The sequence below is a fragment of the Protopterus annectens genome, chromosome 13.part0, assembly GCF_019279795.1.
Source record: "Protopterus annectens isolate FY-2018-M chromosome 13.part0, PAN1.0, whole genome shotgun sequence".
Classification (NCBI taxonomy): domain Eukaryota; kingdom Metazoa; phylum Chordata; order Ceratodontiformes; family Protopteridae; genus Protopterus; species Protopterus annectens.
In genome coordinates this window covers 510541959-510569551 of record NC_056747.1, presented here as the reverse complement: position 1 = coordinate 510569551, position 27593 = coordinate 510541959, and the positions used below count along the sequence as shown (strand labels likewise).

At 39.8% G+C, this 27593-nt stretch overlaps 1 protein-coding gene across 1 annotated transcript in view; it reads left to right on the top strand.

Moving 5' to 3' along the window:
* The window catches only part of PRKRIP1 (PRKR interacting protein 1), a 353977-nt gene that overhangs the window by 84343 nt on the left and 242041 nt on the right, over nt 1-27593 (top strand). The window contains exon 4 of the mRNA XM_044054135.1: nt 24781-24866. Within this exon, the coding sequence (XP_043910070.1) occupies nt 24781-24866 (86 nt within the window). The remainder of the gene's footprint in view (nt 1-24780; nt 24867-27593) is intronic.

Sequence of the window (27593 nt, the reverse complement as noted above, 5' to 3'; positions counted from 1 at the left end):
CCAACCTGCTAGCTGACATATTTGGTGCAAACTTCACCCCCTGTCCCCTGAGCCATACCGCAAGGCATACTTGACAACCAGTCTTCTACCTAGTATTTCCAAATATCAGGTTGTATCCCCACTCTGCAATGCCAAAAACACGGCCTGTATGGGACCAGATAACATCCCAGGCTCCTTACTAAACAGTTTAAAATAAGACCTAGTGGAACCACATGGCACTCCCTCTAACCTCACCCTGAGCACTGACTTTATTCCAGCAGAGTGGAGAACAGCAACAGTAATCCCCTAGCACAAAGTGGGTCCATCATCTGACCCTAGGGAACTATAAACCCTTGAGCTTAACCAGCCTTATCTGCAGGGCCATGGAAGGAATCCTCATGGACCTTCTCACCAAGGACATAGGTGACTTTAAACTCTTGACCCGACTGAGTTTGGCTCCATTAAGGGTAGATCATGCTTACTGAACATTGATTTCAAGAATGTCACCAAAGTGAATGAAGACCAAACCGTACATACTGTCTATCTTGACTTGGCCAAGGCTTTTGACACATCCCTCACTCTGGTGGTGTTGAGAAATTCTCCCAGCTGGGGATTAACCTGTATGTCACTACAGTAAAGTTTCACTTAACCAGCACCCATGGGGATTGGTAGATGCCTGTTAAGTGTATGTTTCGGTTGCTTGAGATATGCTTTGTGATTTTTGATTGGATCATAAACTGGTGTATGAGCCAATCAAAAATGGCCAAGTAGAGCCTCTTCTGTTCAATGCGGCAAGTGGAGTCTCTTCTGTTCCGCATTGAACAGATGAGGCTCCACTTTGAGATTTTTGATTGATTGGCTCATATTCTGGCATATGAGCCAAATGCCTGTTGCTTGAGTCCCGGATAATGGGGATTTTACTGTAGATGGGTAGCCAGCTGGCTCATCGACACTACGCATATTGTCAGATTTGGGGGTTCCACCTGTACCTGTAGACTAGTTACCAGTGGTGTGCTACAAGGATCTGTGGTGGGCCTTCTACTGTTTTTACTGTATTGGAATAGATTTCCCGGAAGTCCAGACGAAGGTAGATGGCCCGTGACTTACCAAGTTCGCTGATGATTGCAAACTAGGTGCAATCATTGAGTCTGCAAACTGTTAACATATGAAAAAAGAGACTAACACGGACAAATGACTGGTGCCAAAGCCACAGACTAAAACTAGAAGTAAAAAAGTGCATTATCCCCTTTGGCAAAGAGGAAGTCCCTGCAGATTACAATACAGACAGCACCCCCTGAGCTCAAACCCATTAGTGCAAGATTTGGAAACAAAGTTTAGATTGCTGTCAGCCTGTGATCACCATGTGTCCACAGGGATCCCCTTCATAAACTCAAAGTTTCAAAACTTTGAACTTCAAACTGCCGAGACCATATGATCAAAGTTTTGAAGCTTTGAACGTTTTGAGTAGAGATCGCCATACAGTGCGGAACGAGAAATTTACCATTTTCCTCACTGTAGTGTGATCTTGTGTGGAGGGCACAGGACAGCTTGCCCCCCCCTGCCCAAAGTAAAAAGTAAAAAAAAAAAAAAAAATTTTTTTTTTATTACGGTTTTAAGTTTCAAAACTTTGAACTTATGGTTTTGGCTGTTTGAAGATCGAAATTTTGAAACTTCGAATTTCTGAAGTAGAATCCTTCCACAGTGGCAAGGAAAGTCTTCTACAATGAGCATCTCATAAGTAAGGGCATCGCATCCAAGACTAAGGATGTTCTAACTCCTCTGTACTCGACCCTTATCAGACCCCTAATAAAGTAGAATGCTCCCTTTTGCATGTACCTTACTAGACATCTGCGGCAGCTGGAGAGACCACAGGGTTTCTCATCAAGAAAATTCAGGGCCTCCAAAACATGACCTACATGGGAAGACTGAAAGCCATGTCATTGTACTTTGTATCCTATAGACTGCTGAGAGGCGACTTGTGTAAAAATGATGCGAGTAGGCTTCAGGAACACAAAAAACTTTTTATTTAAGTAAGCGCTTTCGTTGGAGAAAATGCTTCAACTTCTTCAGACTAAAATTTTTAAAACTACACATCATCACTTTAATATAGCTCTGCCGTTTTAAAAGTTGTTTTGAGAGGCGACTTGTGCCAACTAGTGCCTGGCCTACAGAGCAGTCTCTGACCTTGCCCTAATTGAAATGCTGTACTTCTGCAAATCAAATGAGAAGAGTCACTCGCTCCAGGGATCTCAGCCTAGCCTGTGACATTAACAGAACTTGCTAAAGAGACAGATACATCTCCCAGAGATTGCCACTCCTCTGAAATAAACTCCCAATTCATGTGAAGCAGAGCTGCTCAATGATCGTATTCAAGGATCAACCTAAACATTTGGATGGGAGTCCATAAATTCATCCCAAGGTTGACACCTATGTCCCTCATGGACAGGGGCAGTCGATGCTGATCATAGAAATGCTGTGCAAATAACTACCTTGTAACCGTGGTCAAGTTAGGGAGCACTGTTATAACATGGCTAGGCTTGTAAAGGTCCTAGGGCCATTAGCCTAGTAACCACCTATGAACCTATAAACGCGTGCTTAAAACCTCAAACAATATTTATTACATGACTGACTGGCCATTTTCTCCTTCAGGTAATTGGATGTACTTTTTCTTCAGCTCCCTCAGCCAGATTGAGTTAGGTACCTTCTTCTCTAGAAATATAGCTGCATTCAGCTTGTTTGCTTTGAAACTGTAGCTGTCTGTGGAAAACTCTCCTGTAGCTTCATAATGTTTTATAGAACTTTACTCCTTCAAAACAGTTCTGCTGCAATTGCAGTCTGATGGAGTAGGGTAGTCCTTATTCTTCCAATGCATGCGTTAACTTTTTTTCCCCTTACATAAAATTGTTCCACTGAAAACATAACAAGTAAGACTCCTCCAGGTGTGGGAACAGTTTCCCTCTACACTCTTCTCATACCCCCAGATGGTTCATAGTGTTTCACTGCTGCAGTCATTACACTTGGGTTATCCTGCCATCAGGCGGACCCGCAGTTGGCCTGAGTTCCAAAGTCTTTAATGGCATCGGTTGCTTTCGCCTCTTCCCTGACGTCACTGCACCAGGGGTATATAAGAAACAACCGACACCATTTTCTTTGTGGTGCCTGAAGCAAAAGCAGTTTGCAAGTGCCGGTCAGCCGACTCCTGAGATTTCAAATTCGATTTCAGAACCGAAGTCTTCAATAAAGCGAAGTACCCCATTGGGGAAACTTTTTCTTGCCTCAGACCAATGTCAGTAAAAGTTAATGATTGTATTTCTTGTGGGAAGCAAATACCTCATAAGGATTTTCATTCTTACTGTATTCCATGCCTAGGTCCAGATCACGATGTCACTAGTTGTCGGTTTTGTGCTAGATTTAACAAACGCACTATTAAACGTCGGTTTGATTTTGCTCGCCATTACTTTGGGTGAAGGTTTAATTATACAATGCCTTCGGAACAACCGACGACCGGAATGCACAAAAAATGTAAAGATAAGGAAAGGCATCCGAGGCCCAAAATTGACGACGAAGCTTCTTCTAGGCCAGTCGCCAGTTTGCCGGTTTTCAGTGAGGCGCTTTCGCAGCCCCTGACAACTGCAACCTCAGAACCACAGGCCGCCACCGACTCCCACGTGGAGGTGCCTAGGCCTCTGGATACTCAAGGTGTTGGACCAACGGAGATTAACCCTTCAGATGGGTCCAGAGCCGCTGAGCAGGCATCGGCTTCTGAGAGTTTTTTCGGGCCTACTCAACTTACCATTGCAACTACAGCCAAGACTAAACCTACATTAAAGACAAAAAAGCAAGTACAGCATTCACCTGGACAGGCCTCCATGCCTAAAAAAACAGATGCTCAAGATGGCCGAAGACTTGATAACTCTGAACAGGAGTTCCCATCCCCCTCCTGATAAAAGGCCTAGGCAGGATACAGATTATGATTCCTCTGACCAGGTTCCAGTATATTCTGATTCCTCTTCAGACCAGGCATATTCTTTACCCCCCCTATGAGGATTCTGATGTTGAAGAATCAATTCCTTCAGCTTCTCCTCCTGAGGATTATTCTTTTGGGGAAACTTTACATACCATGAGGGAGCATTTCCACTGGGAGGGCCAGGATTACTCAGAATCCAAGAAAAGGCTCAGACTTTCTTTTACTGCCTCAGCACAGGCCCCTTGCTATTCTGCCAGTGTTGGACATTGTGGATGATGTGTTCTCTGAATCTAGTTTAAATCCTGATTCTTTACCCCCAGCTCCAGTCAAGCCAGACAGGTACTACAGAGTCCCTGACCCTCAAGTTTCTTGCTGACCCAGAAACTATTTCCCAGGGTCCCAAAGGGGTTAAGGCTTCTACGGCTAAGAATCCATTTCCCTTGGATAAGGACTCTAGAGCATTAGACAGATGGGGAAAAAGTTTACACCTCTGCAACTTTAGCAATGAGGGCTCTAAATTGCCAGTTTCACATGCTTAAATATCAACACTACTTTCTCAATTAAAACAGAAAATGAGTACAAATGCAGAACAACCTGACTATAAGGAAATGCAGGATTTATTGCATGCAGCTGAACAAGTGGGAAAGCATACTTTGAAATGTGGTTTTGATTCATTAGAAGCTTCTTGTAGAGCAGCAGTTACAGGATCTGTGATTCGAAGGCATGCTTAGTTAAAAGAACAAAGTTTACCAGATCATGTTAAGGCAAAATTATTGGATGCTCCTTTGCAGCAAGATAATTTATTTGGTCTTAAGGCAGAAGAGGTATTAAAGAAAATGGAGGATAAGGCAAAATCTATGAAAACAGTGAAGGATGTCTTACAGGTACAGCCACCACGATTTAGCAGAAATTGGCCTACAAAGAATTGGTCCTTTACAGTGTCAAGACAGGCCACAAAGAGGCAGATACAGACGCCCAAGAGGCAGACCTCAGCCACAAGAATCATACAGACCATGACAGTGGGGTGCTTCAAACCCAAAAGGAGGTGAGGACAAGTCACAACCTTACAGGAAACAGTCCCAATGACTTCCCCCTTCCAATGCCAAGCTCTTCCCTTTTGGCAGCTCCCTTAGGGGGGAAACTAGCACTTTTTTTTCTCAAAACTGGCAAGCAATCGCCCAAGACAAATGGGTGCTGAATATTGTGTCTCAGGGTTACAGGTTCCACTTTCACACTTTTCCAAGGCTAAAAGCAATGCCAGACCTGCCACAAAACCAATGGGCAGAGGCACAAAAACAAATTTCATCTCTCATGGACATGACAGCTATTCAAAAAGTACCACAGCAGGAAAAAGGACAAGGATTTTACTCAAGACTCTTCCTGGTACCCAGAAAGGACAAAGCCTGGAGACCTATTCTGGACCTTTCCATTCTAAATACTTACCTGGATGTTCCGAAATTCAAAATGCTGACACTACAACAGCTCCTTCCCATGTTGGGCAAGAAAGCTTGGCTTGTTACTTTGGACCTCAAAGAGGCATACCTGCATGTCCCTATCAGACAAAATTGCAGAAGATACCTCAGATTCATAGCTGGTTCAATGCACTACCAATTCTCTGCACTGCCCTTTGGCTTATCTACTGTGCCCAGGGTCTTTACCAAGTGCCTGGCACCAGTAATTGCATTTTGCAGACAAAAAGGAATTCAAATATATCCATATCTGGACGACTGCCTGATACAAGCAGAGAGCAAGGACATTCTTCTACAGCATCTGGTGTTCGTAAAAAATATCAAGTTGCCTAGGGCACACAGTAAACAAAAAGAAATCAAAACTAGTGCCCTCACAACAGATAATATTCCTGGGTGCCAGCTTAAATACAACGGCCCAGATGGCTTATCTCACGCCAGACAAACAAGGACAACTGACTCGGTATTTTCAATTGAGGGCAACAAAGTCTCAACTCCCTGCAAGAAATATTCTGCAGGCCTTGGGATTCATGGCATCCTGCATGCTACTAATTCCATATGCAAGACTGCATATGAGGAAATTACATTGGTACCTAAAAAGTGTTTGGTCTCAACATTCTCGCAGCTTGAAGACAGTAATACCAATAATTCCCTGCCTACAACAGGAGTTTCGATGGTGGGCACAGGCATGTCACCTCACCAAGGGTCAGCCTTTCACTCTTCCCACAGCCAGACAGACTTTAACAACAGACGCCTCGGATTACGCCTGGGGAGCACACATGGCAGGAACATGTATTCAGGGCAAGTGGACCACAGACCAAATGCATCTTCGCATCAATCAAAAAGAGATGTTGGCTGTACAAAATGCCCTTACAGCTTTTCAAGGATCTTCTGCATCCAGGACAATTACTATTAAAGACCGACAACACCACTGCAATGTGGTACATAAACAAGGGGGCACTCATTCTTATCCCCTATGCAGACGAGCCATGACCTTGTGGAACACAGCTCTAACCTATCAAGTCCATCTGCAAGCACAATGCCAGGAAAGAAAAACACTGGCAGGCTACTTAAGCAGAAACATCATGGATCCTCACGAGTGGAAATTAAATCCACAAATCTTCAGCATGATAATGCAAAAATGGGGGTGCCTGAACATAGATCTTTTTGCCTCACCACTGAATTACCAACTATAAAAATTCTGCACAAGGACTTACCGCACACAAGCATGGAAAGTGGATGCTCTCTCGTTCATCTGGAAAAGCCTACATGTTTAAGCCTTCCCACCTCTGCCTCTCCTTACAAGGGTGCTCCTAAAAGCCAGACAAGAAAAACCACAGATGATTCTGATTGCTCCAGACTGGCCATGCCAGCATTGGTACCCAATCTTAAAGAATTTAGCTCAAGGCCCACCTTGGATTTTGCCTCAAATTCCACACCTTCTGACTCGGCAAAACAAATCAGATTCTGCACAGTCCGCTCAAAACATGAATCCTGTCTGCATGGAAGATTCATTAGCCAAACAGACTACTTCTCTCTCTAAAGCTGTTATGGATGTCATTTTGGAGGCCAGGAGGCCTAGCACCAGGAAATCTTATTCAGACAAGTGGAAGAGATTATGTGCCTGGAATCAGGCTCAAAACCTTGATCCTCTGGTCCCGAACATTCCTCAGATACTACAATACTTGACTAAAATGCTGGACAAAGGACTATCCTTCTCATCCATTAAGATTCATGCTTCTGCCATCTCGGCTGATTACAACACAGATCCTCCTATTTTCTCTCACCCATTGCTAAAACAGTACCTCAGAGGGGCTAAAAACATACGACCGCCCCGGAGAGCACCAACACCAACTTGGGACCTCAATTTCGTTTTGGAAAAGCTCACTTTGCCTCCTTTTGAACCAGCCAATTCAGAGTTAAAATATATATCATGGAAAACTGCTCTGCTTCTGGCAATAACATCAGCACGAAGAGGCTCAGAACTGCAGGCACTAATGGCAGTGGAGCCTTTCATCATTTTCCACCAAGACAGGGTTTCTTTAAGAACAAACCCTACCTTTATGCCCAAGGTGGTATCCAGTGTGGCTCTTAACCAAACTGTTCACTTGCCAACATTTTATCCAAATCCCCAGAATAAAGGGGAGAGACTTCTACATTCCTTGCACATACACAGGCAATTGCGCTTCTACTTGTACAAAACAAAAGCTTTCAGAAAATCTGAACAATTGTTTGCATCATATGCTGCATGATCACAGGGAAAGGCTATTTCAAAGCAGACCATTTCAAAGTGGATAGGACACTGTATCCGGTTCTGCTACACACAACACGGGAAACCCGTACCTAGTAATATTAGACCACATTCCACCAGGGCAACTGCCACTTCTACTGCCTACCATAGAGGAGTACCTACCAAAAATATTTTGGAAGCTCCAACTTGGAATTCAGTGCACACCTTTACCAAGCATTGCCTTTTGCCTCTTTATTCTAGATCCAGAGCTGGCTTTGCCACTGCAGTGCTGCAGGGCCTCATAGCCACAACAAATCCTCTATAGAGCCAGCCACCCAAACTCAGCTTTGGGATTCTACCCAAGTGTAATTACTGCAGCAGTGAAACACTATGTACATAGTACAGTTTTGTACCTACCATAAATGCAGATAAGTGTCTTCACTGCTGCAGTCCAGGTTAACCACTCGCCAGCCCCTCTTTCATATCTGGAACTAACCTATACTACCTATGTGGTGTATTTGCTGGTTACTGAAGGTTTTATTTTTATCTTTTTGGTATGTTTTATTAGCAATATGTATTGCCTACCATTTTTGGGGGCACCTGATATCTGGGGCAAGAAACACTGAAGAAAATGGCGTTGGTTGCTTCTTGTATACTCCTGGCGCACTGATGTCAGGGTAGAGGCGACAGCAACCGACGCCAGACCAAGACTTTGGAACTCAGGCCGACTGCGGGTCCGCCTGACGGCAGGATAACCCAAGTGTAATGACTGCAGCAGTGAAGACACTCTAACATCTACATTTATGGTAGGTACAAAACTGTACTTTCCCCAGTGCCCCCATGCCATTAACATTTATAGGGCCTATTCTGCATCCAGGACTTCACATACTTTCCCACCCCTCTTGAAAGCATACAGGCACAGTAAAACACATAAACATCCTAAACCATCAGTCTGCAGTTAAGTATTCTAAACTTCTTTCCTCCCTTACATTTACTAACTGATCCCAGTGGTCTTAACTTACTTCATCCTTCCCACATGGCTGTCTAATCCTACACCTCCTCTGTTTTACCCCTGTGTGTTAGCTCTTCTCTCCTTGACCTGTGATTGTACAAAATATACCCACTGCTGTACCTTTCTACTTCAGCTCATTTAATCACTTACATTTCCCCAATCCCATTTCCCTGCACCAGTTCCTTCTATTTAATCTCCTCTCCCTGTCCTTTACTGTCCTCCAACAATCCTCCCGTATATCATACTATTACACATTCCTACCACACATTATACTATTACACTTTCTCACACAGAAACACACACTGGAGGTCCACATGGCCCTCATATTTCCAAATGCTCTTCCCATTATGTTGTGTGGCACACACAACATCATATGACGCACTCACCACTCCAAACTCTCAGCCCCAGCAGTCTGCACATACTAACTCACTCCCATAACTTCTCCACTATTAATTTCCTAGCAACCCCAAACTTATGCCAGCTGTATTACATTCACTTATGTAAAAATGTAACTGCATAAGGCTGTATCTCATAACCCAAATTTCAAATTCAAAAACAAAATACTCACCATATCATACGTGCATCACTCTTCACACTAATCCAGGTTCTGGTCACCTTGACACTGATGCTAGCTGCACACCCTATGTTCTTCATCTCAACCTGTCACACACTTCCCCAAACTATTGTATCTTCCTCATCAACCCAAGAAATATCTATAATCTCTCTGAACTTCATTCCTTGGTAGCCCAGTATTCCCCAGACATACTAGTACTTACCGAAACCTGGCTCCACAAGAAAACTAATAGAAATTCTACCTCTTGGTCTATCTTAAAAATGTTGTCCCATCCTTTTGAAAAAATGTACACTACCCCTGCAAAAAGAGGCATCTCAACAGAGCTCTCTTGGTACAGACCAATAGCCATTATGTCTCCCATATCTAAGATACTGGAGAAATACATGCATAGTAGCACTGAGGAAGGAAGGGTGTTTGTAACCTGAAAATGTTGCAAATAAATGTTTGGTTTCTTTGGCATTGGATTATTTGGTGGTCGATTTCTGTTATTCCACATCACAGTGTCAACTGGTTTCCTGAAATACATACATTCTCAGCCACTTCTCAGAAAGTCAACTTCTGTCCTCTACCCATCATGGCTTTACACCTCATCATAGCACTGCTACCACTTTGCTTCATTTCACTTTGTTCTGTAAACGCAGAAAGAAGTGAAGGTAATGTAATCTCTACACTTTTCTTAGGTTTATATAAAACTTTTACCATGTCCCATTTAAGTCTTATTCCAGCTGTTTAATATAGGACTAGCCAATATGTCTTCATATTGGTTCCATAGTTAACCTTTCCAGCACTGCACATGCATCCAGATTGGAAGCATGACGTTTCTGCTTTCCTGTCAGTAAAAATAGGAGTCCCATAAGGTTCTCTGTTATGTCCCCTGCAATTTAACTTCCTTAATGATCTTCATACTGCCAAGTAAACCAGCCACTGTAGTGCAATATTGCTGGCCTATCCTAATCTGATCATCAAAAGCACTAACAGAACTTCCGACACATAATCCAACATGCATTCTCGTCTGCTGAGTCTTGGCAAAACAAATTTCAACTTCTACTAAATCCCAACAAAGCTAAATTTAATATGTACTCCCAAACCCCTTTCAAACTAAAAGACATCTTTTACCATGATCTCCTCTGCTAATGACACAAACTGAAACAAGTTCACCAGGCTAAACTCTTTGGTGTCCTCATTGATGACCAATTGAACCAAGCCATAAAGAAAATTCACCAGAAACTGGACTCTCTGTAGAAAGTAAAACCGCTCATCACTGTTGAAGCCAGAAAACTTGTAGCATCTGCTTGCTTTACTTCCTTCTCTGCTGTTTGCTTCCCCCATACTCAGTAACATTCAAGCCACATGCTTGCTAAGCTAGAACATCATAACAAAACTGCCAGATGTGCCATAAACCATCACTACCAGTCACACCACTGTGTAGCACTCTTGGAACTTAATCATCTCAAACTACCACATTGCGTATCTTTATCACAACTTGCTACTGCACAGAAAAGCTTGCATAAGCCAGACAGTTGTCCAGCCATAGAAACATCATAAAACTCCGTTCGCCTGAAAGACAGTTACGATCAAAAGACAAATATGTACTCTCAAAATCTGAGTTCTGCAGGGGACTTCTCGTACTCAAACTAAACTTCAAAAGTGGAACCCCATCTCTCTAGCACTAAAAACAGACCAAAATGGAAATTTATTTGAAAACAATTAAAATGGCACTTGAGGGGAAAATGGGTGTGCTCCTCTATCTCACCAGGCTCACTTCCATAATACCAATATATTTCATAATTTCTAATTTCTGGAACAAATTCCAATTGTGCTTCTTTAGTCACCTCTGATTTCTCATTGCATATTATCCTCCTACTCTCGCACAACTAAATATTTCTCATTGTTATCTATCGAATGTCATTTTTCTCTTCTTGGAATTCATTTTTTCATAAAGTGAGTTTACTGCGCCAAAGACTTGTACTGAGACTATCCCATAAACTCCTTGCTGCTCACGAACTGTTTCTCTCTGTATAAATGTTGTCTTATATCTATGCAGTACATATGTTAGATGTGGATACTTGTACTTTGTATAATGTCTGATTTGTTACTGCTTAATCTCTTTTATGCATAATACTATATTCTATGTAATTCTCAAATGTTTGTGTAAGCTTTCATGATTGTCTTAATATATGAAGCTTTTTTCTGGGCCTCTGCTGAAAACCAGTTAATGCTAAACCCAATTAGAACCCTAGTAAACAAAGACAAAGTGTACATTTTATAAAACAACTTTGGTATTAAGTAAATTATTGTTTAACTTGGCCTATCTCAAAGCCATTGTGAAAGGAAGCTTATTGTAGGTGGAGGTCTCTAGTTAAACAGGTGTGCTATTCTGTGTAGGAGACTAGGCTTTTGTTATGAATGTTTAATATCACAAGAATGTTCCATTCTACCACCTGTAGTTTTTTAATTGTTAAAACAGGAGGTGATCTTCTAGTTTTTCATTTACAGTGTTTGTTGTTTTAGGAACTGAGAAAAAAGCCTAGCATCGTGTTTATAAATGAGTAATCGAACCTCAGATGTTTCTGATGACATTAAATATATACGGTATGTTGTGTATGTTGGGTGGGGGCACAATTGGTCTTATCTGCTGGAATATTTTTTGTCCAGTTGGTGGCTGGGGCACTATGCATGATTTGATTTTTGAGCTTTGAAAATTGGCTGCACTAGTCATGATGTCATTATATGTGCGACATCCCTTCTGTGAGCGTGTGGAGTTTCAATCCTCAACATGGACACTGTTGAGGGACATTCACTTGGAAGAAAAATAGATGCACACAGTATTTTTGGATCCAGCTGTCTGTACCAAAGGCAATTTCCTTAAGAGCACACAAGGAACACACTCCCGTCCTGGGGCTGGGTTTCCCTCTGTCTCACTAGGCCCCGATAAGACCCCACACTGACCACAGCTGCAGAGTTGAGTCCTCAACCGAGTGTTCCAAGCAATCTTCTGCCACCCTCTCTGTGAAACCAGTGCTCTCTGTCTCTGCTGCAAGTTGCTGACACACGGACACACACACCTGGGAAAGGCTATCACAGATTTACCAGCTATGCCCCTCTCTGCCCAGACTATAAGGTAGATACTGTCGCCAGAACACTCTAAAGCCAGCTACTTTAAGGCTGTTGCTAGGGTATCCAATTATACTGAGTAAAATTAATACTAACACAAATGGTAGTGTTTGACCAATGCAGCATGGCTTTCAGGAGTGGCAACAGGGTCACCAAATATAAGTACTCTCAAAGGTTAAAATATTCTCTAAAAGACCAGCCACAATGAAAAATTTAAATATATGCAATAATAAATAAAGAAATGAAAATATTAAATATCTATTTACAACAAACACCCGAATTTCAATCACAGGAAGTATTAAAAATAAAACAGATGGATAGATTTACACAGATGCAGAAAAACAGTACTTAACTAATCTCACTATTTTCCTGATCTAAAGAATTACTGTTCCCTGGTTACTTACTAAAGCAAGGCAAGATGAAATGGGTGAGTGATCCTTTGTCAGGGTTCAAAAACAGGCTGCTTCTGAGTCTTCTGTCTCATCTAGTATTAAACATCATTTCAGTGCTGGATTACAGAATAACATCACATATGTCTGGTCATCTAACTTCTGGTTCCCACACTACCCTTTTACTAGAAACTTAAACAATCTCACTATTTTCCTGATCTAAAGAATTACTGTTCCCTGGTTACTTACTAAAGCAAGGCAAGATGAAGTGAGTGAGTGATCCTTTGTCAGGGTTCAAAAACAGGCTGCTTCTGAGTCTTCTGTCTCATCTAGTATTAAACATCATTTCAGTGCTGGATTACAGAATAGCATCACATATGTCTGGTCATCTGACTTCTGGTTCCCACACTACCCTTTTACTAGAAACTTAAACAGAATCTGGAGCTTTGCTAAGATGCATTATAGCATCTGGAAGCTATAAAAAAAAAAAAAAAATTTCAGAAGCTTCCACCCTTCCAGAGTAGCAATTAGTTCACCCCTAAGGCCAATACAGTAAGATTCCTAGTCCTGGTTTTCACTGGCATTTTGTCTCTGGCTGCAGTCAGAACTGTATGATACAATCTTTATGGCCTAAACCAGGTAGTTTAATTTCAGACTATTTTTCAAAGTTAGCTGGACTAAGATTAACCTCTTCTCTTCCAGTGTCCTTTGTTACAATATATTCATTTCAACAGTTACAGTACAGTTTTATTATGCAGGTGTATTTCTTTTCTGACCAGCAGGACCCACTGTTGGTACATTTTTAACACAAGCAGCTTTACAAATGCATTGTCAATGCAATCACCTGTATAAGTCAGTTTGATATGCAACTGACACATAATTACATACAAAACTCCCAACTAACTATGCTGATATATGTTACTTGTCCACTGCTCTACTTTGCCTGGCATGGCTGGCAATACCTTACATCATCAGTGTGGTCGGACCTTTTTTGTCCCACATTAAACATTTGAAAAAAGATGGTGACCTTCAATGTATGCTGTAAAGTTAAGATCATCATACAGGATAATTTTTGAACATCAGAGTGCTTCATCCTACCTCAGGATGTGTCTAATAATTTTTAAGATCTGCTACTCTTACCAAATAAGTTGCAATATATTATGTTAAGTGCACTTTTTGTTTGCTCCCAAAAAACATAGGTATCGCTCAGGATCTTTTACATCTAAATTTAACCATTGTTTGCCAGACAGGCTAGGTTAAAAGCATTTGCATATTTTGTGTGCCATGCTAAATTGTTTGATTTGTTTGCTAATAAATTGCTAGTGTAGGTGCTGTATAACTAAGGACCATGTGATTATCTTTTCCCGTTGAGGCCTTTTCACTTGGGACCCTCCCTCTTAGGAAGTGAGAGAAGGTTTGCTCAACTTCAAAATCAGACTAGAGAGAGAGAGATGTATGCCACTGTTTTCCCACATAATATCTGTATCCCCTTCAAAGCTTAGGTTTAGGTGGAGTGACTTACTGTCATTTTGTATAGCAGTGTTACTTCTGCAACATGGCGGGTTTACTGGAAGTGATGCATTTTCCTTGCTTGTTTCTTATTTTCTGGGATCTTTGATTTTGCTTTGAAAATGGTCCAGTTTCGACAGTGTGTGCTTCCTTTAAAACTGTCGTATTATCCTGAAGTTATTAGCTTATTGTCTACTGACAAGTGCTTTGTTGAATCATGTTTTAGCCTGTGGCCTGAGTTGTGGCTGAAAAGGGCCGGAGGCAGTCTGTAAAATGACCGAAGGTTCCAACACCTAAAGACCCATTACACTGATTCTACCCCATCCCATATCTGGGAAATTAAGTCCTATCCTTGGTGTTATTGGCTAGATTTGTAAAGGCTGTTGTGCCATTTGTCTGTGAATTAACCCTTTCTATGGGTATTTAGCAACTAGACAAATATTTATGGAATACTGTTTTGGGGGAATATCTGTAATGCTCCTTCATCTTCTCACTTTGACTGTTAGAAGGGAATCTTAACTAGCCAGGTCAAGACTGTATCCACCTAACCAACCATATATTAATCAGAACAAAAAACTCTAAAACAGAATTTTTAAATGGACTGTAGTACTTGTATCTCACAATCGAGACTTCATCAGAGCAAACAAAACTCACAAAAAGCACATATTAAATACACAAATCACAGGTGATATTGTGGAATAAAAACGTTCTTGAAGGAAGCATAAAAGCCAGTGAAGTCCACAGGGGATTGTGGCTTAAAAGCTTTCATAATAGAATCACAGCAGACAGTGTCTTATTCAAGGAACTGGCAAGGGCCTTTTTTTTTTTTTGGTGAAAATGAAATTTCAGTTCATGGAAATCCTAATAGAACAATGTGGGTTACTAGGCTCATCAGTCCAGGAGCCATTTTTAACCCAGTCAAGTTTACACCAGAGTTACCAATATATTGCTGATGTGTCGAAAGCCCAAGGAATTTTACAAGTTATGTACATATTAAGCATTCACAGCTACCCCTGTCCATTAGGGACAAAGGTGCCAAAGCAGGGGTAAATTTGCTACTTTCTATCCATTGATCCAGTTTACATTTGAATGTGATTTGGGATAAGTTTTTTTTCACATGGATGGGAAGCTTGCCCCAGAGAAGGGGTAGTCTTTGAGACGTACCTTTTCCTCCAACATATCTTGTTTGTCACAGATGAGGTTTGGGTCCTTAAAATGGGTATTTCTAATATTTGTTTTGCAGATATGAACAAAATCCATTTGGGTGACTTTGTAGGCAAGGCATAAATCTCTGTGCAGCAGTCTACAGTAGACAGTACTGGGATAGGGCTTTGACACAGTCTGAGTAGGAGTTAATTATTCCCTGTATCTTTGTGAGGAACCTCTGTGGTCAGTCAAGTTGTCTGGTTGGGTACATGCCGAAGGAGCATTGTACTCAATGAATGGTCAGAGGAGAGGAGTACAGTAGAGGAAAGGAGTACAGTGAAGTAGTGACCTTCTTTGGACCTGGATGCCAGGCTGCTGTTTATAATTTGTTCATTCTAGAATTGCTTTGTCAAGATCAGGTTGCTGTCAACACACATTCCCAGATCTCTTACCAGTGAATGTGCTTTTAGGGTGTTTGTCATTTTAGTAATTTCCAGGAATGGCTAACTTTCCCAAAGGAACTCTTTTTTTTTTTTAATGCATTTTTTCGTATTGAATTTTAGTTCATGGCTCTAACACCAGGTGTTTGTCTGCATCAGGCCTTCTTGGCTTTAGGGGATTCAGTGACCAATCCTAGTTTGCAGTTGTCTATAGACCTGGTCAGCCAGAAGCCATTGATTTTTGCCTTGACTTCAGAAAAGTAAATGCCAAAAAAGAGAGGCCCCAGCACGAATCCCTATGAGTTTCTGCTACTCACTGGCCTCATTGTGGAGATGGATTCCTGTATCCTAACTTCTTTGGTGCTTACGAGTGAACCAGATATCTATCATCACATGACCTATGGATTTATGGCTAATTTTGTAAGTTTATCTCAAATACCAAAGTGAGATCATGTCCAATGCTTTTCCCAGGTTGAGATAGGCAGTGTACACTATTCTGCCCTCATCCATAGCTTTATTGACCCTCTCAAAGAACTCCACCAAGTTAAGTAGGCATGACCTGCCTATGACAAAACCAAACTGAGTATCTGAAACTTGAAGCAGAACTGTTACTTGATAGTTATTTCTTGCAGATTTTTTTCCATTTGTACAGTGACAGAAAGACGAGCGCTAATGATATACAATGTTTAGATAGGTGTGACATTTTTATGAACAAAATGGAATTGACAATATACACAGTACTATTTTCTTTAGAACAAAACAACCAATCAGACTAGTTCCCTCTCCCATAGTGGCAAAAAAGTACAGCTGTCTACTGTGATTATCCAGATTAGCTGGTCAAGATGCTCATAGTTCTCAATTAGGTCTGAATAAAACTCAGAACAATTGGATTATGTGAATCCCAGCTCAGAATCTGTAGGACCATCTCAGAGATTTCAAAATGGGCAGAATGCATACTGTAAATGCCACCAACATCAAAGTTAAGGGAGGAGGAACAGGAAAGGACAGTCAGTATTAAACATGTAAAAGATGTGAATTGGATGTTTGTAATTTGATTTTCGTATTTACAGAAGACCAGATTCTATTCAATTGTTTCACATTTGTGTCCTTAGCAAGAGAAATGTTGACTCTTGCAGTGTAGTTTGTTTCAGTGAAAGATGGGCACTTTATTTAAGAAGTGCACATTGAATACCCATTTGCAAGTTACCATGCAGTTGTTTGAGAAACTATGGTAATCAAAAATTAGAACAGTTTTTTTCCATAGTCTAAATTAAATGAGTTTGTATAGAGTACTACATTTTCTTTGCTCATGGCATTTTGAGTGAGGGGGGAATAAATAAATGGGAGAATTTTCTTTGCTACAACGGATAGTAAAAGTTTGTGAACCTTTGTTCCTCAAGAGGTTGGAATTTATTTTGTAAAGAATTTTTAGTTAATTGTCCAGGTGTTCACATAGAGAAGATGTTTTATGTACCTTATTAGAACTTATTTTAATTTAAATTTTTTCTTGGTTCAGAATCTGCTTTTCTGACAAGTAAAAGAAGTAACAGTGTATACTATCATGGCACCTATGTTTGCAAATATGGTTTGACAGAATGGGAAAGGGTGCTTTTAAAGGAATTGGGATCTTTATTTTCCATCCAAGTTCGTGAGTTGTGATTCACACTTGTAGTGACTCTGCTATCATCCACAGAGTCTATGATGTAGCTAGGAATGGAAACAGACTGACAGGTTGGTCTTACATATCACACAAACACCGTGCACACACACATGCGCACACACATCCCTATGGACAATTTAGGTTCACAGATCCACCTGCCACATGTCTTTAGCATGTGGGATGAAACAAGAGTACATGGAGAAAACCCATGTGAACAAGGAGGACATGCAGAATCCTCACAGAAGGCAACTCTGCTGAGAATCAAACTGCAGAACTCCCCTTTGCTATGTGGTGAGATTTTTGTACCATTGTTTTATTGATGATTTTATATTCTGAAAGGCATGCAATTCTAATACTAGTTGCATTTTACCACTAACATTTGAGACACTTGTATTAACTTTCTTGATATTGAATAGGAAATCAGTAGACTTAATTTTGCAGTTTAACAGTGGTGTGTTTTGTAGACCAATTTTCAAAAATTCTTGCCTGCTTTCTAGTAGTTTCCATCCTAATATGCCAAGAATAGTGCACTCAGAAGTCGGTCTGTTTTTGTATCTAGTTTGACCACAGCATACAGTACTTTTTGAAATAAACAGACATTTTAAGTAAATATTTTGCAAATTGTGTTTGCCTAATCTATTCAGTAGAAGTAGCAGTAAGGGATATTGTAGAATACAGAAATATAAATCTTCCAAACCCAGTAATTTAAAAGTGAGCTTGTGATTCACAGAGTCTGAGTTTAATAATTCACTTTTGTTTGTAGAACAGATGCCTTTAAAATCAGAGAGATTAGAAATAGCACTTGAAGAATTCTCAAAGGTAGCACTAAACTGAAGTACTAGGTAAAAACCCAAATTTGTAAATAGAGCTAAAAACTGAAAGGGCTTGTTTGCATAGAACACCAATGAAAGTGAAAATTCTTTGACGCAACATGGCATATTTAATTGTGGGACATGTAAAAAATGTAAGTTTATAGATGACGGACCTGATAACTTAGTACATGCTGAGTGTTCATGTACTTATAACTTATCACTGGCACGGTTTATTTAGTTCCATGCACAATCTATAACCGCTTCTATCTAGGCAAGACAACTAGGTAGCTGGCACAGCGTACTCATGAGCATTTGTATTTTATTAGACCAGAGTTGCATACAGTGCTTTAATCAAGTACTCCAAACAATCTAAAAATTGCAGTATTTTTTTATTTTATTTTCAGTAGTAGATTATGTAAAATTTAATCCTAGAATGGTCCAGCCATGATGCATTACTTGAGTACAAAGAAATGTGATCCCAAATTTAGGTTCTTTGCAAATCGACCACTGACCTAAATTAGATAATTTAGTATTAAGAGAGCTTTTAAAATTGTATAAAACATTTATAACTTATTGGCCTTATGACATCATAATGATTTGTGTATTTATTGTGTGTTTTTTGTGATCATTCTTAGTTCTGAAGAAGTTTCTTAGAACTTTGATTCAAAAGCACGAAGCTGTTTTAATAAACAGTCACTTTCCAATGTCTGTATTTGGAATTTTCTTTTGTTTTTAGGTATATTCAGTTACTCTGGCCTTTTGTTCTGTGCTTTTTCACCCTTGTTAATGCTCATGTTGCCAGCCTGTCGTTAAGAACAATAGAGGAAATAAGACACAATAATGACCTGTAGAAGGAAACTCAAAAGGTGTTTATTCCATTGACAAGACATGAGTTCATATAGTTTGTAATACAAACTTAACAGTGCAGAACGCTCTACTTTCCTACAAGTTTTCTTTTTCCTCAGTAGTCCCATTAACCAACAAGAATTGATCAAACTTCTTAGTGTTTTGTTTGTTTGTAACTTTATTGGAGACATATGGGAAGCCTGTCACTTTTTTTTCCTCAGGCTTGAAGACTATAGGTAAGTAGCTAACTTCCGTGTAGAACTATTTGGTTCTCTTAGATTTTACTACATTTGCTTTGACAGTGTTGTATGTGAGCACTTTCATGTTACTGTATTGCTGCACTTTCTACATTATTAGAAATGCGTAATACCTATTGTTAGCATACTGCAAGCTTAACAGCATAGCTTGCATAAGGATTGTGTTTGGGCATCCTGTAATACATTAGTATTTTTTGTAAAACATTTTAAGTGGTGCAGTTTAACACAGCTTGAAATATTGTAGAGCCAGCCATTGGTAAATGTTTAAATCTAGTTGCACACAAATCAGCAATTTATACACAGGACTACTTTCCCTCCTTAAACATCCCCTACGTCTCGTATCTTAATCTGCTTTCTGCCCTTAATTCACTCTTCTCACTAGCTGTCTCTAATCTTTCTTGACTACTCTTTCTACTGTCTTTTAAAATCTATTCAGCAAATTGCCTCAGAGAAACATTCTATTGTAATTGTCTTGCTTTCATGCAACTACATAATGATAAAACTGGGTTTTTGTAACTGCTTACCCCAAAAACTATACTCGTCTTAATGACATATTTCTTTTTATACATCTTGAAATAGTTATGCTATACTCCTGATTATTGACTCTGTATAATATTTCATTGCTACTTAATGCCTTGTAATAATCCTGTAACATTGCCAATTATAGCTAATGAAAATTGTATAATATGTTGGAGCTTTTCTCGCCGGGCCTCGTCGAAAAAGGGCTCTTCAGCTCAGTTGGACAATCCCAGTCAGCAAATGTAAAATAAATAACTGAGTATACAGAACTCCATGTGGCCTTTCTTCCCTTTTTTCAAGGTTATAATGGTCTTGGAATAACTGGATATAATTCCCCCGTTATATCATCATAGCCATATAGTTGTAACAATGCAACAGTCTTGAGCAGTGTTACATCTCTACATCATACAGGATCATTTATAGAAAACTTTTAGTGGTTAAAATTTTGTTAATATGCTTAGTCACTAATGACCATGTTTTCATTACATGTGCTTTTCTGTGGAATACAATTTTGCTGAAACATTTTACTTTTTCTCCACCCTACTTCCCCCTTTCTCCAGATTAGTTGGGTTGCTTGTGAATGACCTAACAATGCATCCTGTAAATATTATGGCAGAAGGGAGTATTACTTGAGCTGTTGACTAACAAACATGAGTAGTACAGGACTAGGGAAGGGTTCTGCTTGTTCCCTTGCAGTGGGAATGTCCTAGAAGGTTAAATTATTTTCAGTAGTTACATTTCCATTTCAGAGTTATGAAATATTATATGAGCTATACTGATGAAGTTTTTGAATGCTGTTTTTCCCTTTCCGATTAGCAACAGCATGGTATTATGTTTCAGACTTATTAAGGGCCCAGCTTAGTGCATTTTTCTGAGTAGTTAAGAGCTGATGTATGGTGGCCTTTCACTGATTTCATCGAACATTTGGTCCCAAGTATGCATCTGGTAGGCTAGAGGTCAACTAGCTGGCCTAGGTGCTAAAGATGCAAACCAGGTAGATGTGAGGGACACTGACTTTGCCCATCTGTGTGGGGGCTGGTATTGAGTGCCCAGAGTGGCTGGCTTGCATACCAGCACATGTGACAGAGGTCAGCACTTCTGTTTTTATCAGCCCAAACTGTATAGGGAAAAAAACTCACTGATGTGCTTAAAAATCTTCAAAAGAGAGTGGCTGCTGGTGAATGGTGAGAATGTTGGGCTGAAAAGATTAAAAAAAATGTTGTAAAAAATAAAATTTGATGCAGACAAAGGCAGTATTGTGGAGCTAGTGCTTCTTGTAATTTCATAAGCAGTTGTAAATGAGGATGGGCAGGAAATTTAAAGGCTTTTGTTTGGTAGACTGATAACTGGTAAGCTGGATAAAAAGCTGTGAGTTGCTGATGAGAAGCCGAGGTTAAGCTGTCATAGATGGATCTGCCAGCCTTCAGCAACACCTAGTACAATTTGCTGCACTGGAAATTTACTCTGTAAACTAAGTTTATATAGTATAATGTGCAATTCTAGAGAAAACATACAAATTTGGAGCTATGGAGGCCAGAGTATGAAGAGGTCTGCTTAAATGTGATACGGAAAGAAAGGTCATTGATAAAGATTAACTGGACATAGGGTAAGTAGAGTTGACTTGAAAGATGCACAGTCCTTCCATCTTTTGCATATGGTTCTTAGCCACATTTGGAGTGATGTCTGGTAACAACAAGTATGTAGAAAAAGTGTGCATTGGAGTTTGTGAGGAAGTATTAAGGAGCATTTCTGTGAGTTTGGAATTTCTGTATTGCTGTATGAAGTGCAGAGAAGAAAAGGTTCAATAAAGTAGTCATATTGCATACATTGCCAGGGTACAAGTGTAGGCCTCAAAAGAAGGGGAATGTCTGAGATGGAGACATTTGTGTTTAATGTTCATCTTATTCAAAGGTACTGTTAAGTTTCATGACAGTCCATTAAAACAGAAAACTCTAGCTTAAAAATAACTGTCCTAAACAGGAAAGTTCAGTAAAACAAACTTTTAAAACTTTATTGGGAAGGTTTTTTTCCCTAAAAGGAGCTTAGCAATGGATGAATGCAAACTTACCTTCGATCCTGGGAAGCCCACAGTGGAGTGCTTTCTAGTGGCAGGAAAACTATAAAAGGCTTGGTGCCCAAACCTATCTTTTTGGTCAGCTTGGTTTGGGAGCTTAGAAGGTGCCCTGAGGATTTGGAGGCTGGCTAGCTGTTCTGTCCTTAGCAGGCTATAACCCATATAACTAAGACTAATGCAGCAGTGATCATTTGAACATCATCTGCTGTGGTAAGTTTACTTATAGAACTCTACTTCCCACTGGTGGCTTGGAATATATTGCCTGTGACTACAGTATGGTAGATCACTGATTGAGCGAGGTTGAAAAGAGTAGGAGCAACTGCATAGGAACTCACTGTAGAAGTCTGGCAAACATAGCAAGAAAGTAGGTGTTACTAACAGAATGTTGTGTTTGGGTGTGTTATCCATTTCAGTGGTCTTTAGGACACATTATCAGTTTATTGCTTAGTTTCCCCCATATACTGCTTTCTGCACAGCGATTGCTTACATTGAAAACCCTGTAATAACAGCATTAGCCAACATTGCATATCAGTCTCCTTTAAAAAAGTAGCCACATAGCTGGCTGAAAACGAGGAATATTAGCATGTACATAAGCATTTTTTTTCAGGGGGACAGTCCACCTGCATCTGTTGTACACCATGCTGTTTTCAACACTGAATTTTCGCAAATGTAAAGAAAGAGAATATGTTGGTTTTGGCAATAACAACGATTTTGTTGTCTTCATGCATGTATTATCTCTGGTCTAATAAGATGCTGATAAAATGCACGGTGAACGGGATTTGAGAGCACCAGTAGTAATTGACGGGAGGTGCCTTCAAAGTTTGAGGTTCATTAGTCGCTGAACAGTTAGTCATTTTTTCCCATTTCGGTATTGTGTAACTGTTCATTGAGTTCATTCGGTTCACTTTTTTCCTTACTAACCACAGCTAGTTTTGAATGCTCTTGTGTTATGAGGAAGCTTTTGTCAGCTCTGCCTCTAAGAGCATATTTTTATTACCAGCTTTTTTGTCATTTGTTCATCATGATGGTTATTACAGTGTTATTGGAGGCTGTCTAAGCAACACTTGAGTCTTCATTGTGATCTGTTCTTAAGACTACTGTCCACAGTATATTTTAACAAGGGGGATATTTTAAAATGTTTTGTTGTAATTTGGTTGTGTATGGGGAGTTTTGTGGTATTGTTTGTTGAAAGGAATATGCAACAGTGTAGCAAATGCTACTGACTGTTGTTTGAAGATTAGCAGTAGCCTGATTGGCAGAGGCATTTCAACATACACAATGGAGTTCTGTATAGTTTATTCTATATGAGAAACGTGCTTGAAAAATCAGTAAATTTGGAAACCTACCATTTATGTGTACGATTTCTTGAAGTTTTGTAGTTAGTACACAAGTAATGATTGCCATATATGTTTTGAATATGCTGTCTAATCAGATATGAACACTTTCTGACGAGTTTCACTGCATGAAAGCGAAAAAAAAAAAAAATAAAAATAAAATAAGAGCCACACACAACAAACTTGTAGCTTCAAAAAGCTTTTAAAAAAAAAAACAAAAAACAAAGAAAGCTGGTGTGATTGGTTGTTTTTATTCATTTTACTCTTACCTGTTGGAGTTTATTTTTTTTTCCCATTTGCCATGTATAACAGGCTGCTTATGGTGCTTCGACCTTTATATTTTTTATATTTTTTTGTTCCCCGTCTCCGTTTGTGTGCTACTCTGCATTGGGATTGTTTTAGTTAATTTTACGTTAACATAGAATTTAGTGGCTTAATGAGTTTTTTTTTTGTTCTTTGAAACCACAAATCCAGTAAATGTGAAAATATTTTTTGCTTGCACTAAGCATTTGTCTTGAGGTCTTCGGTTTCAATGCTAAGAACTACCCCAAGGAATTTGAGAGTGTTTTGGGGAAAATTCTTTTACCATTTTTCTCCTTCATACAGCATTTCAGATATTCTGGAATTGTGTTAATGGTCAGCATAGCTACTGTTAACTGTTGAAAACATGTCCCTAGTTTCTAGTTGTTGAATTAACTGAAACACTCGCACTTTCTATTTTTCTTAGAGAGGATTATAGTGAAGGAAGATTAAGCTGGGCAGACCTGACTTCCCTTTCAACAGCCACATATTCCGGCTCATCACAGGTGATAACCCAAGTATTCAAAGGCAATCCTAGACATGCATTCCAGCTTATCCTGTGTTTATCCCAGAACTTCCTTCTTCAGGGTCATATCTATAGCAGCTTCCAGATGGAGCAATCTAGGGACATCCTGTTTCCTAAACCACCTCTTGATCTGAAGTACCAGTAGCTGTGTACTGAGGTATCCTAGACCAACCAAGCTCCTCAGTCCAGCAACAAAAGTAATTCCTGTAACAAAAAGCCTAAATGTCTGTCATGCATACATGCAGGCTTGTTTCAATCCGTATCCACAGTTCTTCACTATAGGTGAAAATGGGCTTCATAAACTGATATGTGACTCTTCCTTTAAATGTTGGGAATGAGACACCCTTGCCACACCTTGTTTGAAATGAAGATAAGATGAATCTTGATTCTTTCTTGACATTTATTGTATAATATTTTTTGTTCTTTTGTAAGTTAGAAGCTGGTTAATGTAAATCCAGGTTCTTTATGCATATTTGTTTCAAATGTCAAAATTCAGTACTGATTATTTCTGTACATTGTAGTGCACATGCTAGTTGTAACTGTGAACTAAATTTATTGTTTTTGATGGGACATCTTTGAACATGTAATTTACATTTCACTTTTAAATTAATAAAATGTCTTTTTAGAAAGCCCTTGATGAAGACTTCCAAAAGAAACTTAAAGAAAATAAGGTGATGGCAGAACAGAGAACAGCAAAGCGAAGGAAGAAACGGTAATATTGCTTTTTGCCAAAAGCGTATTCCTTTGAGTAATAGAGAAAAATGAAATTATCTGCAACCATTCATGTGTGCACAGAATAATAGGAAATTAATATTTCCACAGCTGTTACCAGTGTAAAGTTGTTTTTGTCATGTATGCATCTATTGTAATCAGCCCCAATTTCCTTAGGTGGTCTTCAGCTGTTGCCGACAAAATTGTTTCCCAGACCTGTATTTTGCTAATTATAAACTTGTGTCAACAGGTGTTTAGTCTGTTCAGAGTCCATTAATTTGAACCCAAAATACCACACAAACGATCAAAAATTTAAGATAAATTATCCACAGTTTCAGACTTAATCGTATTAGTTAGTGAGATACAACTTCTGTGGAGGTGTCTGAGCTTTATCCCTTTTGGAAAAAAAAAACAAAAAGTCAGTGGGTCACCCATTCAGCCAGCTTTGAGCCATGGGCCACACAGATTAAGAAAGGTATTAGGCTAACACCTCTATCTCATCTTTCCTCACAATTGACTGTTTAGTGGTGTGGAAAAGAGCACAGACTGCATTCCTACATGGCAGGGATCCAAGTGATCCCAATTTCTAAGAAAAGGTAAACTTTTGAACTAAGCAGTCTTCCTTTGCTGTTGCTGTGTCCCATATTGTTAGTAGTCTTGAGGCGGTTACAAACGTCACTAATCTAACACAAAAAGGGAAATTGGCTAGGCTTAAAATGGCCCTCAAGGGAAGGTAGCCTAGTACTTGCCTGTGAACCATTGTCAGGGGTGCTGGAACCATAGGGCAAGGGGGGTGGAGCACCCCCACACACTTTTACAGCTGCAAGACCATGAGCAGTTACCTAGGGCCACTCCAAAATTCATTGGTGATGGCGTCGTCTTCAAGGAGGACCCATGTGTGCATCGCACGCCAACGTGGATTTAAACACAGTCCACACTTGCACGCACGCAGAATTTAAACTATAGCTGTTCCGTTGAGCAAGTATTTCAGGTTTTAAGGAGAGTCCTGCTGCCCTCAGAGTGTTTTTACTGGTTATTGCTGCCAGAGTCATGCTTCCAGGTAAGGAGAGAGTTGTTGTTGCCCAGTGTTCTTTGCTTTCTTATATTGCTGAAATCATCACATTTGTTGTTGTTTGCCCATTTCAGCTGCAGTTTGTAAGGAAAGGAGTTTTGCTGGTTCTGGTTTTACAGAGAGGAGTTTTGCTGGTTCTGCTTTTATGGAGAGGAGTTTTGCTGGTGTGTGTCTGTGTGATGCACCAGTTCAGTTTACTTGGTGGTTATTGTTATTTAGGCTCGAATCCTGTACCTTGGATACAAGAAACAAGAGCCTGAATTCTCTACCCATACCACCACTTGTGATTCAAGGAGTTGAGTCCATAGCACTCAACTGTCCAGATTTTCGCAGAATACTTGGCTCAATCTTTTGGTCTGTTGCTCTTAAAATTTGTGGTTTTCTGGCAATTCTCTAAATAATCATAACCCTTTAAGTTTCAGTCTTCCTATCTTTCAGGAAACGCATGCCAGCACAGAACACTTTATTTTAGCAACTTTCTAAGATTATACATGCAATGTTTAAAATGTGTCCCTAGTTTTGGGCCTTTGCCCCCCCCCCCCCCCCCCCCAATCAGTTTTGGCTTTTTCCAGATTTCTTGTGGTGCGAAGTTGAGAGATTTAGTGGAGTGTCAAGTGGATTTTACAAGGAGCTGAGAGCTTCCGAGGAAGAAAAGTTTAGTGTTGCTTATGCGAAGTCTGTTCGCATTGTTAGTAGCACAACAGGTAGTATACTTTACTTTTTTTGGTGCAGAAGGCAGTGGGTTCTACTCCCACAGTATGCAGATGGATCGCTGATACTGTACTGTGTTGTACTTCAAAGGAAGTAGATGCTGCAATCCTGTGAATGTCTTCCTTTGGAGGAGTTGCGTAGTAACTACGAACCTGTTATCAGTTTGCCAGACATTCCCTATTGTAACATTACTAGCTTATCAATTTTTTTTTAATGTAACTTAGGCGATTTATTCTTCAAGAGCAGCAGGCACTTTATTTGTAGATGAAACAATGAAACAAAGTTATTTGCTAGCAGCAACATCTTCATTAGTTACAGATCCCTTTAATGTAGAATTATTTAGATGACTTCTACAGAGGTTTTGCATATTTACTGATATTGATGGATTGTAATGACAGAAGTTTGAGCGGCCTTTTATGGTTGAAATTTTCTGAAATGGGTAGTTTTGTCATTGGTTCATACATTTTGTTTCATTGCTTACTAGAAGACTGTTCAAAACTACAAATTTAAAACACATTCTATCAAATGATGCTGTATTATACAAAGAATATAATTTAATACAAAGAATATAATTTAATACACTCCGGAAGGTCAATCAAAGAATGCATACATGCATGCATGGCCCTAAAAATGTGCAAGGAGCTTGTAGTTTAAAACGGCCCAGAGGTAAGCTTTGCCCACCACTAGCCAGATGCAAAATGAATGTGGGTTTTCATGCCGTTTCAGTGAATGCGAGTTTCAAGGGCAGTGAAGCTTACTGCTCTGTTTTCATTGTGAGACTGTATTGTTTGTTTAGCAAATGGCTCAGTCTTTGTGCTATTTTATTTCAATTTCTGTAATCATTGTAGAAGTAAATAAGAAAACAGTATGCACACTGACAGGGTTGAACAATGTTTATGGTAACTGAGGAGAAATAACAGTGGAATGGCTGGGGAGGAGGGGGGG